Source organism: Desmodus rotundus, chromosome 12, assembly GCF_022682495.2.
Source record: "Desmodus rotundus isolate HL8 chromosome 12, HLdesRot8A.1, whole genome shotgun sequence".
Lineage (NCBI taxonomy): Eukaryota > Metazoa > Chordata > Mammalia > Chiroptera > Phyllostomidae > Desmodus > Desmodus rotundus.
The window spans coordinates 51364839-51381509 of record NC_071398.1 but is presented as its reverse complement, the minus strand read 5'-3'; the positions used below and the strand labels follow the sequence as shown (position 1 = coordinate 51381509).

Here is a 16671-nt window from a genome sequence, read left to right as displayed (position 1 = left end):
GGGAAGACTTCACAACATGAGTCCAGGTGACTTTGAGAGTATGTTTATTAAAGCTGGGGACAGTGAAACAGGGACTTACAGAAGCAACAAGAGAAGGAAAGTGAGTCTAGGTGGGTCTGCTTTGGATCACTGAGAAGTCAGAGAAAAGGGTACCATGGAGGCAGGTTCAGGGGGTTAGTCTGGGACAGCTGCTGCTGCCCATTGCCCCCTCATTCCAAGTCTCATGGAGTCCCTTAGTGTTTAGGTGAAGAAGAGGCAGGAGGGAAAGGCACGGGTGTGCAGCCTGGAGGGATACTGCATGCTGGGTCCTTCATTTTGAGGGTTTCTAAAGGTTGGGAGTTTAGGGGAGGTCGTATGGATTTCAATAGGATATTCAAGAGCTTTGTGCTGATGTGCCAAGATGAGACTGATTACCGTAACTTCCTCCATCTTTGGAGGTGGCTGGCAAGCCGCATTAATTGCATTTCTGCTATCTCCCTGAGTAGGGTGATTTAAGCTATTTAACCTCTTGTTGGGGATAAGTGTAAACCATTTACTCCTAAGTGTCCTGATTAGACAGGATAGGATTTTGCAATTTACTAAGAAGGCTGTAACATCCTTGGGTGTTTAACTGTTTCAGTTTCCCTATACCTCTTATCCTGGCTTACTAGTCTGTATCAGGTGGGCCAGAGAGGTGGGAGTAGAGTGGGGCTAAGTGCAGATTCTTGATAGAGCTTAAAGACAGAACTGATGCGTTTTCCTGCTACATCAGATATGGCTGTGAATGAAGGTAAATAACCGCCCCAGATAGTTTTGCCTAAACATCTAGAAGAACGGAGATAGGTAATTTGGTGGTAGAACAGGATTCAGGGGTAATATTAGGAGTTGGATTTTGGACATGGTGAATCTGAGATGTCCCAAAGGTGGAGGTGGCACATGGACAACTGGATTAACAGGTCTGGAATTCTGGGGAGGGGCCCTGACGCTTGGACCAATCCTAGTGCTCAGACTGGGAGAGCAGAAGATCAGACTTTACTCTTAGATGAATCGTGAAATGAGAGAGGAGAGGGATGGTCAGAGCAGAGTCTCAGTGAGGCTGACTCAAGGGGTGGGGGTTGGGGGGGAGTGTCTACAAGGGGAGCCCACCAGAAGTGAAAGCAGTAGGCCGTAAGGAGCTCTGCCTGGAAATAATGGCGGAAATTTAAAACTGTATGGACTTAAGTTACATGGCATTAGTGACTGAAGCTACACATTTGTGAAGGTGCTAAGCCATTTATTTGTCCATTAGAATTTGCCACAATCTAAAATTGGCTTGTTGATTTCTTCCACACCATTTAACATATTCACCATTCCCCCATATTTTTTGTACATTAGCTATGCTCAGCATCATGAAATACCAGGGACATGCAAAATCAGAGTGAGATACCGCTACACATTTACTAAAAGGATCAAAATTTTAAAAGACTAGGCCTATGCACTATTAGCAAGGCCATGGGAGAACTGGAACCTGTATACACTGCTGGTAAAAATACAAAAGGAACAATCATTTTAGATGACAGTTTGGTGCTTCTTAAAGTTATACATTCATCTACACTCTGACTTGGGTATTGCACTTAACGGTATTAACATGAGAAAGGAAACATATCAATATGAACTTTGTCCAATTTTTGCAATGGCCAAAACTAGAAACAATTAAAATATCCGTAAGCAGATAAATGTAACATGCTTATGAACAATATAAAAAGAATAAACTACTCAAATAAGCAACACTGATGATTCTCAAATGTCACATGAGGGCACCCAAGAAGAAGACTAAACACTATGATTTCAATCATGTAAAATTTTAGAAAATGCAAACCAATCTATTATTACAAAATGCAAATCTGTGGCTGCTTGGAGGACAATGATTATTAAAGGACACAAGGTAAACATAGGGGTGATGGAAAGGTTTATTATTATGCTTGATGGTTTCAGGGGTTTACATGAATGTCAACACTTACCTAATTATACAGTTTAAATATGGATAGATTATTGCATGTTGTTTATACCTTATTAAAACTTAAAAAATAGGTTCATATTAAAGTCTGGATTTCTTACCCTTTAGAAAATCAGGTTTGGCAACTGAACTGACTCCATATCCTCTCCCCTCATGAGGCGGACACCTGCCTGAGTGGCAGCAAAAATAGGTGAACACTGGAGGGTGTTTCCACTTTACTCACAGGAACGCTGACTGGGTCACAAAGACCACATTGCTGGACTGAGATCTCCTTTCTTGTGTTCCTGCACAACGGCGACCTTAGGTGAACAGCCCAGGGGGGCCACAAAACCCACAAAACCTTTACATTTTCTCTGACAGGAACCTTAGCTACACAAGATACATAGTTCTTGGAGGGCCTGAGAACATCTGTACCCGCTCATCCTTCACAGCCATAGATACTATACATTGTAGACCTTTCACAAGAGGTCCACAAATAAAGGTAGAGCCTGCTAATCAGTTTATGGCAGTTTCCTCCAATCTATTAATCCAGTGTTTCTGTAACAACAATCATTCTCCTGGACCCCATAATCTTAAAACCAGTGACGTTATCCCACAGAATTCAGGACATCGGAGCCCACAGCTCCACGGCAGGACCTGCGGGATAGATGTCCTCTCACCAGTGCGAAGCATGACACAACAGCCCCTGTGAACAAGAGATCAAGTTCACGCTGCTCTTAGAAGCACCAAGGGTTGTCACAAGGACCCCCTCCTCAGGTTGAACTCTGAACCTACAAAAGAGGAGCCCAAAGCTCTGCAGTCTTTCCTTAAAGGCTTTGAGCAGCAATGCAAACTAGGCCAAAATCGAAGAGGTATATTCTACCATCATACTACATATACACTCTGAGGCACACAGTTTGGGATCCCAACCAAAGCTGTTCACCCCTGCATTCTTAAAAACCCAGTTAATTTCAAAGCAGCCTGAACAGTGACTATAACTCCCAAGATTAAAAAGACCTTAATTGTCATACAAACAAGAGCAATGATAGGCAGTTCCTGGGTTGGTGACTTGGAGGCTGGAAAATGCCATCACAGAAGTCACGTAAGACCAACAATATCCCTGAAAAACGTAATCCCAACAGTGCCCTAGGCCAAAACTAGGTAAGGTCCATGCGCTAACTCATCTGAGAGGAAAAAACTGGGAAAGCAGTTAAGTGCTCATGTTACTGACGAATCATTCTGCAAATGAGAGCACACTGGGGTTTACTTCCTGAACATTTTGGGATTTATCTATCCCCATTGCAACATTTATCTATGTTGCACACTGTGGGCTCCAGCCAGGAGGTAGAGATGAAATGGCTTCTGCTACGAACTGCCAGTGACATAAATCTGGCCATGGCCCTGGGCAGGTAAAAAAGTGCAATGCTGTTCCCATGTACCTGAAATTTTTATGGATGTTTACATGTTTGAGGCTCAATATAGGCAAATGGAACCTTCATAAGGGACCTCCTCCAGTGCTGGCTCACTGAACAAAAATATAGTATATACCTGTGCAGTTAAGGCAGTTCTCCCATTTGAAATCTGTGGTATCCAATATGGCAAGTCCTTCGACTAAATGCCTTCTTATATTCACTGCACTTACAAGACCTTTCTCCACTGTGAATTCTCTAGATCACAGGTGGCAAACACAAGGTCCGTGGGCCGAATCTGGCCCCGCACCTTGTTTCTACCCAGTGGCAATGCTGAGCTCTTGCTTAACTGTTAAGGAGTAGTTACATTTATATATAGTCCTAAAATTACATTCAGCCCTTTGAAGGCAACCACAAGGCTGATGTGGCCCCCGGTGAAAATGAGTTTGATGTCCCTGCTCTAGATATAATGAGGCTGGATTTTGGTAAATGATTTCTCACACTGCCATGCTCAAGGCTGTCGTCCAATGTGATCTGGTGTTTTAGGAGTCTGGAGTTAAAGGTAAATAACTTCCCACATTCCACTACTCCTAAGGCCTTTATCCAGTGTGAACTCTCTGGTGTTTAATGAGGCTGGAGCTATGGCTAAAGGATTTCCCACATTTACTACACTCATAAGGCCTTTCTCCAGTGTGAATTCTCCTGTGTTTGATGAGACTAGAGTTTTGAGTAAAGGATTTCCCACATTCACTGCACTCATAAGGCCTCGATCCAGTGTGAACTCTCTGGTGTTTTAAGAGACTAGAGCTGTAAGTGAAGAACTTCCCACATTCACTGCACTCATAAGGCCTTTCTCCAGTGTGAACTCTCCGATGCTGAAGAAGCGCAGAGCTTTGGCTAAAAGATTTCCCACATTCGCTGCATTTGTAAGGCCTTTCTCCACTATGAACTCTGCGGTGTTCAATGAGGCTGGAGTTTTGAGTAAAGGATTTTCCACATTCATTGCATGCATAGGGCCTTGATCCAGAGTGAACTCTCTGGTGTTTTATGAGACTGGAGTGGTAGGTAAAAAACTTCCCACACTCACTGCACTCATAAGGCCTTTCTCCAGTATGAACACTCCGGTGTTGAAGGAGTGCAGAGCTTTCACTAAAGGATTTCCCACATTCACTACATTCATAAGGCCTTTCTCCAGTGTGAATTCTTCGGTGTTTAATGAGGTTGGACTTGTTGCTAAATAATTTCCCACATAAGTCACATTTGTGAGGCCTTGCTCCAGTGTGAACTCTCCGGTGCTGAATGAGGCTAGAGCTTTGCCGAAAGGACTTCCCACATTCTCCACACTCATAAGGCTTTTCCCCAGTGTGAACTCTCCAATGGTCATTGAGGCTATAGCTTTTGCTGTAAGACTTTCCACATTCACTACACATGTAGCATCTTTCTCTAGTGAAAACTCTCTGGTGTTCAACAAGTGTGTGTTTGCAATTGAAGTCTTTTGTGTATTCTCCAGAGTTATATATAGTTTTTCCCCTGTGAGAGGTTGCCCCACACTCAGTTCTCCTCTTTGACTTCTCCTTGGTGTGTGTGGCCTGATGCCGGAGAAATCCTGAGCTGGCTAGGAAGTCCCTCACAGCCTCTCCATAGGAAAAGAGTTCCCCTGATATACAGAATTTGCAGTCCTTTACAACTGAGGCTCTGCCCATGTTGCTTCTGAGGCACTTCTCTTCCGTGTGCTGCTTCTGATGCTGAAGTTCCACACTGACATATAACTGCTTCTCACATGCCCCTATCTTGCACAGATTCTGCCCATGACGTGTTCCCTGGTGCTTGGTCAAGTGCACAATGTCTCTCAAGTCCATACCACACATCTCACAAGGATGGGCCTTCTGGGGAGACACACCTGCCTTGGGAGTCCAGACCTGTGACACTCCTTGTAAAGAATCACGGTGCTCAGAAGGTACCTCCTCATTCTGGGCTCCATGCCAACAACCTGAAAGCAAGAAGTGCTGGTGAAGTGCATGCTGCCTTTGGTGGGAGGGGGCAGTGCATGTATGTGTCTGACAAACTCAGGAGTAGGCCCGTGGCACCATGTGAAGGACCAGGATGTTGGTTCAGGCTGAGGATGGGGCTGGTTAGCAGTATTGGGCTATACAGAGCACAGAATGGGGGAAGCCTCACAAGGTGAAGGACACAAACATGCAGTGTTACACAGAGGAGAGACAGGGTCTATGGTTCATTTCTCTACTACCAACTTTCCAAAAGAATTTCTCTACCGGTGACACATGAATACATGTAGAAGGGTGTATCAAGAACCAAGGAAATTCAAGTAAAGCAGGGAAGCTGATGTTCAAGGACTGTTTAGGAATATGAACACTCCTCAAGACACAATGCACAGGAGCCAATGAGGAACACAATGTAGATGGAGTGGTGAGAAAAACTGTTTAGATACCATATGTGGCCATAAGTCCTGGCACCAAAATACTAGTCTGCAAATAGGTATCTGGTATGATTTGAACACAGCAATGACATCATGCCCTTCCCCAGGTGACACTCTTCAGGGCCAGGCTCCTTCTGAGCCCATCTTGCTGTGTATAGATGGACTCATACTCATCCTGAGAACCACTGCTTTCCAACCCAACCCAACTCCCTCAATGAGTAAATTTATGGCAACTTATACAAGTTCTAAGGGAAGGACAGCACAGATGAGGAGCCAGCACTAACCCAGAACAACTCAGCACATGACAGCCAATAGAAAACTAAATACTACAGAAAACTTCAAAAGAGGGATTTGCAAGAATAGCCTGTGGGCCATATAAGGAGTCACCATATCAGTGATGGCAATTCCTGGCAGAGGCACACCTGAGAAAAGTGTCTGCTAGAGGAAGGAAGCAGAACCTGGGCACACAGGAGCTTTGGATTTGGACAAGGTCACTCCGTCAAAAGGGCAAGTAAGGTGATATCCATTAGGTTCACTGGAAGACTCCTGATCCTGATTCCTTCCCTGCAAGTCTGCAGGACAAGTGTTGGGGCTGCTCATGGAAGGAGAGTGCGGTGCACACACCTCAGCCCAATAACCACAGCACCTTCCCTGGGAACTAGGGAAGCAGAGCCCATGGTCCTGCTGTGAGGACAGGCCTGCTTGTTCCTAGGGAAAAAGGGAAGGGTAGAGACTACTAGCTCATTGCACAGGGGTGAGTTTGAAAACCTTACCCAAGGAGGTTATAAGTGCCAAGTTCTCCAGCATCACATCGTGGTACAGATGTCTCTGAGCCTCATTAAGGAGATTCCATTCCTCCAAGGAGAAGTACACGGCCACATCCTCAAAGGTCACCCTGCCCTGGCATGATGAGGACAGATGAAACCACAAAAAGTTCCTCTACTGAGAACCCACAATCCTTCCCCCAAACATCTACCCTGTGCCCATCCTCCTCCCAATCTCCCCAACTCAAAGGACAAGCCAAGCCCTGGTGCCACCGGTGCTGCTGTCTCCTCATGGGCTCACTGATGACAGGGTCCACCCATCAGCAAGAGGAAGCAGGTGGATAAGCAGACATCCAAGTTTTGGACCTGCATAGAGGGGTCCACCCACTCATGCCACGCTATTCCGCTGGTGTGGCTAAGTTCACCTAAGTCTTGATACCAAGCCCCTGGAGTCATCAGGAATACTCCATCTCCAAGAACATATAATTCTTGAGACTGGATCCCACAGCCACGTATCTATGGTCACCACCACTTCACTGTTCCACACCAAAGGCATCTTCCTGGCCTCCCCATGTTACTTTTATTTTAATCACCTCCTCTTCACCCCACTGGTGAGGGTGGGATTCCCATCTTAGTGTTATAGGGATGGCCAAACACACAACACCTGACTCTGTACAAAGTTAATGAATAGCACAGCCTGGGAGAGGAGGACACCACACAGCACACAGGGCCACCTGGGGGATGCAGTCTGAAAAAGAGTGAATAGCAGTAGCTCAGGCCCCACCAAAGTCCCCATAAAACCCTGGTGGAATTCATAGAGTGGTGGGTGAATACACTCTAGCTCAGTCCTAAGGGTCATGTCGCCTTCATTGCTCCTAAGCTGCTGCATCCACTTCATATCTACTCCTTCCACTGGAAACCTAGGCCACCTGCCAGACTGGCCTGTTCCCGACACATTCTCCTTCCATGGCCACTTACCTCCCTCAAATGTGTTTCAATACCATCACCCAGGTATCCAAGCAAGAGAGCCAGTCTTGAGCCCCTAAGCTCCCCATTTCCTGGCACAGTTTTTACCACCATAACCATAAAAACACTCGTCCCAAAGTGACAAGTGACCCAAATCATTCACTTTGGCCCACACAGCAGCCATTACATTTTAGATGTCTCCATCTCCAACCCTTCCCCAGATTTCCAGACCTGTGTGTTTAGCTGCTCACTCAATGTCTCCACATAGTGCTCCCCCCAAAAATCTCAGAACATCCTGCTATCTCCCATGACTATAACTTCTACCAACCTCCTCATTATAAGTGGAGCTTCTGTTCTTAACAGCTGCTGATAAACCTGCCACAGTCCACATTAGAAAACAAAGTTGGCCCTGGCAGGTGTGGCTCAGTGGATTGAATGCTGACCTGCAAACCAAAGGGTTGCTGGTTCGATTCCCAGTCGGGGCACATGCCTGGGTTGCGGGCCAGGTGCCTGGTGGAGGCACATGAGAGGCAACCACATACTGATGTTTCTCTCCCTTTCCTTCTCCCTCTTTTCCCCTCCCTCCAAATAAATAAATAAATAAATAAAATTTAAAAAAAGAAAAGAAAAGAAAAGTTGGCACCCGGTGCAGGTTGGTTCCCAGTTAGGGCACATACCTATGTTAAAGGTTCGATCCCTAGACATGGCTCATACGGGAGTTAACCTATCAATGTTTCTCCCTCTAAAATCAACAAACATGTCCTCAGGTGAGGATTTAAAAAACAAAGAGTTGTCTTTTTAAAAAATACACACATCATAATGCAATCACATCTCCTAAGCCACAACTCTGCTCCATTAACCCTCAGCTGAATTATGGCAATAGCCCCGACCCTCCCCCCCACCCTTCTTCCTTTTTCCTCCCTCAACTCCAGTCTATGATGATACAAGTGCCAGAAAAACCCAGGTAAGACTTCAGTAACATCTCTCCCTTCAGATCCAAATCCTACCTTAGCGCCAGAATAGACACCCAACCTCTCAGGAAACGATTCCAGTCCTGACTCCTGTCCCCTTGACCTTTGTTAAAAGAGACCACCCTTGGAGTGGACTTAGGACCCTGTACTTAGGGTGCCTCCAGATTCTCCAAACCCAAAACAGAGGAAATATCACTTTACAGTCCGAAGACACTCATTACAGAGAATATGTGGGTGGTGGTCAGGGCCAGTGAGCAACGGGGACATGCTCCACTTCCCTGTGGTTCCATGACCGCGTCTGCAGCCACGGGACAAGTGGACAGAGATAGGCCTTGGAGAAACGAGTTCATGGCGGGTTTCACGGGCTCAGGCAAGCCTGTACTGCTCCCCGCCCTGGAGACTGGGACTCAAGCCGGCTGTTTAATTTCGGTGCCTCAGTGCTCAGTTCATCTTTTACCAGGTGCTCCTCAGCCCATCGCCCTCTCCCCGCCCCGTAACACTGTCACCGTCCCGGACGCCGAGGCCTGGGCTGCAGGACGTGGCAGGCGCTCCGTACCGGGGCTACAGGGTTCAGTGGAGTGAGGCGGGAGGGCCCGGGGGACAAGGACTCACCTCAGCCGGGCGCCTCTGTGCGGGCAACGCCATCAGACTCTATGGACCGGGCGGGAGTGGCGGACCAGGTGGGAGCCCGGGGTACTGGCACGGGGGTTCCTGTTTTGGCCTTGCCACGGGTCACACAGGCAGCGTCGCCGAGTCCCACAGCTGCAATTATGCGGCGGGACCACGACTCTCGACCGCTCTGGACCCAGCACCTCAATCCGGCCTCCCCGCTCCGGAGCCTTGGACAGCGAACAAAACCAAGAACTGCTAACATGGCCGCCAAGACCGAACCAGAAGTCCCACCCCCAGAAAAAATGAGCCAACGTGGAATCTCCTCCTTTCTAAGTTCTCATTGGGTAGGGATGCTGCCCCTCGGCTCTGAGCATTCTGGGTAATGTAGTCCCCACAAAATTCAGGGGATAACAGGATTATTGCCAAAAAGGCTATGCTCGGCTGCGAGGAGCATGGGGAAACAGCACACGTAGGTAGTCTTCACCTCCCCTTTAAAGGGATCTTCATCATATTTCTGCGATGTGCTCTCGGCAAATGATCACCCAAATTATGGAGACATATTATTTGAGACTCTGAAGCTCAGCATACTCCTGTAGGCTAGAGATCTTTTTTCTTTTTTAATTATATTTTATTTATTATGCTATTATAGTTGTCCCAGTTGTTCCCCCTCTGTCCCCCTCCAAGCAGCCCCTACTCCCTCAGGCCAGCCCAACACCTTTGTTCATGTGCGTAAATCATGTATATAAGTTCTTCAGCTTCTTCATAACCTATACTGCACTTTACTATTCTGTAACTACTAATTTGTGCCTCTTAATCCCTTCACTTTTTTATCTACTCCACCAATCCCCTCTCCCATCTGGTAGCCATTAAACCGATCTCCATATCTATGATTCCGTGTTTTCTGCTTGTTTGCTTAGTTTGTTTTGGGGATTCAATTTTTGATAGATATGTATTTATTGCCATTTTATTGTTCATACTTTGATTTTTTTTTTTTTAATAAGTACCTTTAGCCCTGGCTGGTGTGGCTTAGTGGATTGAATGCTGGCCTGTGAATCAAAGGGCGGCGGGTTCCATTCCCAGTCAGGGCAGATGCCTGGGTTGTGAGCCAGGTCCCCAGTAGGGGGTGCACGAGAGGCAAACACAAATTGATGTTTCTCTCACTTTTTCCCCCGCTTCTCCTCTGTATAAAAATAAAAGAAAATCTTTATTAAAAAGTCCTTTAAAATTTCAAATAAAAATGAATTGGTGGCGATGAACACTTTTAGCATTTTCTTATCTGGGAAGGTCTTTATCTGGCCTTTGGTTCTAAATGATGGCTTTGCTGGATAGAGTAATCTAGGTAGTAGGTCCTTGCTTTACACCACTTTGAATATTTATTGCCAATCTCTTCTAGCCTGTAAAGTTTCTTTTGAGAACTCAGCTGACGATTTTATGGGAACTCCCTTGCAGGTAACAACCTACTTTTCTCTTGCTACTTTTAAGATTCTCTCTTTATCTTTAAACGTTAGCATTTTCATCATGATGTATCTTAGTGCGGGCCTCTTTGAATATATCTTGTTTGGACTCTCTATGCTTACTGGACTCGTGTGTCTACTTCCTTCACCAAATTAAGGAGGTTTTCTTTCATTATTTTTTCTTTTTAAAAAAGATTTAATTTTATTTATTTTTAGAGAGGGGAAGGAAGGGAGAAAGATAGGCAGAGAAACATCAATGTGTAGTTGCCTCTTGCATGCCCCCCTCCAGGGACCTGGCCCACAACCCAGGCATGTGCCCTGATTGGGAATCAAACCAGTGACCCTTTGGTTCGCAGGCCAGCACTCAATCCACTGAACCACACTAGCTGGGGCTCTTTTATTATTTTTTCAAACAAATTTCCAATTTCTTGCTCTTTCTCTTCTCCTTCTGGCATCCCTATGATGCAAATGTTGGTATGCTTGAAATTGTCCCAGAGGCTCATTATACTATCCTTATTTTTTTGGATTATTTTTTGTTATTCTGGTTGGTTGTTTTTTGCTTTCTTATGTTCTAAATCATTGATTTGATTCTCAGTTTCATCCACTCTACTGTTGTTTCCCTGTAAATTGTTTTTTATTTCAATTAGTGTATCCTTCATTTCTGACTGGAAGGTCAGAAGAATGAGCCAAAACAAGTCACTCATATGGAAAAATGACCATAAACTGCCTGGATGGGACCATAAGTTGGGTGGGGCAGAGTCTCAGGGAATCACCAAAGCAGGACAAACAGTGTGAGCCAGGTTGATGGAGTCTCAGATATGATGCCAACCATGATCTGTGGCTCTGTGAGGGGAGGGCTCAGAAGAGGACCAGTGGCCTCTGCCAGCAGTTTTGTCTAGGAGAAGGTTGTCCCTCAGCTCTTGCCCTGATGCCAGAGACTCCGGGTCCTCCCTGAATGCCACTGGTGCCTTTCAAGCTGCTGCTCTAGTACTGGAGCTTAGTGAGATTGAGTTTGTGTATGTCTATATATAGTCCCTTTAAGAGGGAATTGCCTGGTAATCCAGAAGTTTCTCCCACCAACCCAATCTCCACTGGTTTTTACATCCAGAAGCCATGGGGACTTATCTTCCCAGCATGGAAACCCTGGGCTGGAGGGCCTGGTACAGGGCTGGGACCCCTCACTTACAAGATATCCCTCCCAATTTTTATCTGCCACACAGGGGTGTGGGACCGGGCCATTCTGTGTCTCCACCCCTCCTACCTGTCTGTATAGATGTGGTTTCTAATTTAATTCCGTGGTTGCAGGACCATGGAATCATTCAACTTGATTTCTGTGGGTCTGAGTGATGGTTGTTCTATACTTTAGTTGTAATTTGATGTGGTTGTGCAAGGAGGTGAACCATGTTTACCTAGGCTGCCATCTTGGAGCAAAAAACCAAGATCTTATTTCTGATGCTCCCAAAATCTAGAAATCCAAATAAACTTATTGCATGGAGTCATTCAGACAAAAAATATTCCCACTGTTAGCAAAAGCTAATAAACATTACCTTATTTCACATTTGAAAAGGGACAAGAGAGAAAATACTTCCGATTGTGCCATGTCAAGGAAGATACAGGAAGGATGCTAAGCTACCCTGAAGCAGGAGGACACAGAAGAATCTGACAGCATTTCTTCTTAACTAACTTCAGTCAGGTCCTCTAAGCTCTTTTTGATGAGGCCTTGGGACTTGTCCTGCTAAGTCAGTTTGGCAAGAACTTTTCATCCTCAATATCTAATCACTACTGATGTCTGATCGAATTTCCTCATCCCTCACCATCACATGGGTTATATCTGACCACACTTGACCTGCTTCAGCAAGATCTTTTAGATCAGTTTAGGAAAGATTTCCCTACTCTTTAAGTAATTTTTTTATCCACAGATCCCACCCTTGCTCCTTGGCTATAAATCTCAGCTTTCTCTTTAAAATTTGTGGTTGAGCTCTGGCCAGGTGGTACAGTTGGTTAGAGCATCAGTTGTTCCCATACGCCAAGGCTGTGGGTTGAATCTCCCATCAGGGCACATAAAAGAAGCAACCAATGAATGCATAAATACAGGCAACAACAAATCAACTCCTTTCTTGCTCATGTGCTCGCTCTCTCCCTCTAAAATAAATAAAATTTGTAGTTGAATCCAATCTCTCTCCCTTACTGCAAAACCCCATTGTCCCTACACATATCTCACTGATCTTGAGTAAGCCTGCTCTACAGTTTTAACAAGGGCCTTAATAGATTTGTCTGCGGTTTTCAACGAAAACATCTCTCCTGCCTGTCCAATTCAGTGAGCAACAATTTTATCCATTTAATGTCTTGAATCTTTAAGTGACACAACTGGTACAAAAGGACACTGAACACTGAGGCACAAAGTTTAGACAATCCATAAGGTCACCTAACTCCAAGGACATAGAAGAGGACAGAGAAGCATGAGTCCATTGAACCCCACATGAACACATTCCTCAATTACCAGTAACTTTATAATTTCCCATGGTGCCGAAGTGCTTATGCAACCTACATAGGTCAGTTCCTCCCTTGCCCTGACTCCCACCAACATATTCCCTGGATTGTGGTGACCTTGGCCTGTTATGTCATTCCCCCCTATCTTGGGTCTGAGAACCCCAGAGAACGCCCAAGCTGAGGGTGCCACATCCATGCAGGTTTATATACTGGTGTTCCTGTTTCTGGCAACCAATATAACCATGTTAGAGGGTTCCTCCTGCAAGTGGTACCAAGATGTGGAGGTGCTCAGAGATATAACTGAGCTAGGAGTGTTCAGGAAAACACAGGTCTCCTTTATTTCATGTGGGAACAAAGAGTAGAAAGGCAGGAGTCAGGACTGAAATGACTGAGAAGTTGTGAGTCTATTCTGGAGGTAATTGGGGAGGTTTGGAACAGAAGAGGATAGTGGTCTTAAAAAAGGTATTACCAGATTCTGTCTGGCTGCATGAGACAAAAAGTATTATTTCAAACCCAAATTTACATATATTTACATTGAAACTCCAAATGCACCTACTCTTAGCTAAAATGCATTAACTATTTTCTGCCATTCAAATGCATGGAGTCAGAAGCATTAGTGCATTCTGTAACCTTCTGAATGTTCAGTCTGAGCCATGACTTGAAAGATAAGGAGGATTTAGGCTGTCCTAGTTAACTCTTCCTCTGGTTCCCATGGAAAACACCTTTTCTGGGGGAGGGAGGGGGGTTCGGCTGGGGTGGGGGTGGAGGGATGGGGAGAAAAGGCATACAACTGTAATTGAATAACAATAAAAATTAAAAGAAAAAAAAGAAAACACCTTTTCTGATTCTACCCTCAGTGATGGTGCCAATCTATAGAACAACATTGTTTATCCATTTAGTATTTCCTACTCAATAGTCTAAGCTATATATTACTTTAGGAATCTGACATATTTCTCCAGTGGAGAACAACTTACCAAATTCTGCTTGGATGTGGGATAGTGACTACAGTGTTCTCAGGCACATCACATGTGCAAAGGGAACACCTGAAAACCATCATCTCATCTCATTTTGCAGGGAAGGGATTATCTTTTCTATGGTGATTGCTTGGAATCTTGTTCATGAGTATTGATATACCAGGAAAAAAGTCGTGAAATGCAATTTACAGAAAGCTCTTAATAATGATTATGGAGTTAATTCAAAAACAGTGGTAGAAAAAGTTCTGAGGAAATACCAACAGGGGAGGAATGAGACTTAAGATGCCAGATAATTTTGTCAAGAGACACTGAAATTTGAGTTAGGCTGATCCCAATACTGGTATTGTGATTCTTTTTAAAATATATTTTATTGATTATGCTATTATATTTGTCCCCAAGTTCTCCCTTTCCCCCCCTCCACCCAAGCATCCCCCACCCCCTCAAGCAATCCCCAAACTTTTGTTCATGTCCATGGGTCATGAATATAAGTTTTTTGGCTATTCCACTTCCTATACTGACACTAGCAGCAGCCAGGCTGGATTCACAGCTTGGCTTTGCCTGGGAATCTCTAAGCCCAGCCCAAGGAGCAGACACCTCAGAATGCTTTATAGTTCATGCAGGGTGAACCCAGGAAGCACACAGTTGGGGACTGAATTAGGCCTGCACAACCTGGGAAACCTCAGAGCCTGCACATCCAGTGAACAACTACAGACTACACTGGAGCACCACCACCCTGCTCCTACACAGCTGATCCTCCAGGGAGGGTGGAGGTTGGTGGTAACTGGTCATAGCCAATCCTTGCAGCTGACTGGCCTGGGCAAATCCCTCCCACTGATCAGCCAACAGCAACCAAGGCTCAACTACAAGAGGAGGGTGTACTCACCCCAGACAAAGGGCTCACCTCCAGTACCCAGCTTGGGTGATAGAGGAAGCTGTGCCACTGGACCCTACAGGGCACCTACTACATTAGGCCACACTACCAAGGCACGGAGTCAAAACAGCTCTACCTAATACATAGAAACAAACACGGGGAGGCTGCCAAAACAAGGAGGCAAAGAAACATGCCTCCAGATGAGGCATGCGTCTCCATATGAAAGAGCAGATCTAGACTCCAGAAGAAGAGCTAAATGAAATGGAGATAAGCAATCCATCAGATGCAGAGCTCAAAACATGGGATATAAGGATGCTCAAGGAACTTAGTGAGGACCTCAACAGCATAAAAAAAATCCAGTCAGAAATAAAGTATACACTAATTGTAATAAACAGCAATTTACAGGGAAACAACAGTAGAGTGGATGAAATTGATAATCAAATCAATGATTTGGAACATAAGGAAACAAAAAAAAAACCCAACCAATCAGAATAACAAGGAAAAAGAATCCAAAAAAATAAAGATAGTATAAGCAGCCTCTAAGACAACTTCAATAGGCCCAACATTCACATCATAAGGGTGCCCAAAGGAGAAAAGAGCAAGAAATTGGAAATCTATTTGAAAAAATAATGAAAGAAAACTTCCCTAATTTGGTGAAGGAAATAAACATGCGAGTACAGGAAGCACAGAGAGTCCCAAACAAGATGGATGCAAAGAGGCCCACTCCAAAATACATTATAATGAAAATGCCAAAAATAAAAGATACAGAGAAAATCTTAAAAGCAGCAAGAGAAAAGCAGTTAGTTATTTACAGGGGAGTTCCCATAAAACTCTGTGGAATTCTCAAAAGAAAATGCAGGCTAGAAGGGATTGGCAATAAATACTCAAAGCCATGAAGGGACCTACAGCCATGCTTGCTCTACCCAGTAAAGTTATCATTTAGAATCAAGCTGCAGATAAAGAGCTTTCCAGACAAGAAAAATGAAGGAGTTCATCATCACCAAAACATTATTATATGAAATGTTAAAGAGACTTATTTAAGAAAAAGATCAGAACTATGAACAGTAAAAGGGCAAAAAATATGTATCTATCAACAATTGAATCTAAAAAACAAACTAAGCAAACAATAACAGAGACCAAATCACAGGTATAGAGAGCATTTTGATGGTTGCCAGATGGTAGGAGGGTTTGGGGGAATGGGTGAAGGGGAGGGGATTAAGAATCACAAATAGGTAGTTACAGAATAGCCACAGGGATGTAAAGTAGAGTATAGGAAATGGAGTAGCCCAAGAACTTACAGGCATGACCCATGGACATGAACAATGGTGTGGGAATTGCCTGAGGGAGTTGGGCATGGTGGGTAGAGGGGGGCAAAGGGAGAAAAAGGGGTACAGCTCTGTGTAGCCAAGCTGGCTGCTGTTGGTGCTGGGCCTTGGGCCACTTAGCAAGAGATGTAGGGACTGGGGGCTTACTGAGGCAAGCTGTTGCTTGAGAAAATTTAGAAAGGATCTGAAGCCTGAGCCCAGACAAGCCATTCAGATGGAAAAGCTCGTTAACAGCTTCAATTGATCGGCCTAAAAGTTGGCTGTTGTGGGGCCTCCAGGAATCACCAGGGTGGGGCAAATTTGTGATAAGGCACCTGCCTGCTGGCTCTGTGGATCTGTGGGGGCAGGGCTCAGAAAAGGAACATGGGCTTCTGCCCCCAGTTCTGTCTGGGACAAAGCTGTCCCCCAGCTCTTGCTCTGATGCCAGACACCTTCAGTTCCTCC

The 16671-nt window shown here is 45.0% G+C and overlaps 2 protein-coding genes across 6 annotated transcripts in view; both read right to left on the bottom strand.

Annotated features, from left to right (window-relative positions):
* The window catches only part of LOC112313823 (zinc finger protein 211), an 82758-nt gene that overhangs the window by 14963 nt on the left and 51124 nt on the right, over window positions 1–16671 (bottom strand). For 2 of the 5 annotated variants that reach the window (XM_045203434.2, XM_053915596.1), the window contains exon 2: window positions 9114–10293. The exons of the other annotated variants lie outside the window; for them this stretch is intronic. The gene's annotated coding sequence lies outside the window, so the exon portion shown is untranslated. The remainder of the gene's footprint in view (window positions 1–9113; window positions 10294–16671) is intronic. 5 annotated transcript variants of the gene reach the window in all.
* The window catches only part of LOC139440257 (zinc finger protein 551-like), a 65888-nt gene continuing 51127 nt past the window's right edge, over window positions 1911–16671 (bottom strand). Inside the window, 4 exon segments of the mRNA XM_024570449.4 lie at window positions 1911–3950; window positions 3953–5353; window positions 6574–6700; window positions 9114–9152. Of these exon segments, the coding sequence (XP_024426217.4) occupies window positions 3757–3950; window positions 3953–5353; window positions 6574–6700; window positions 9114–9152 (1761 nt within the window). The 3' untranslated portion in view covers window positions 1911–3756.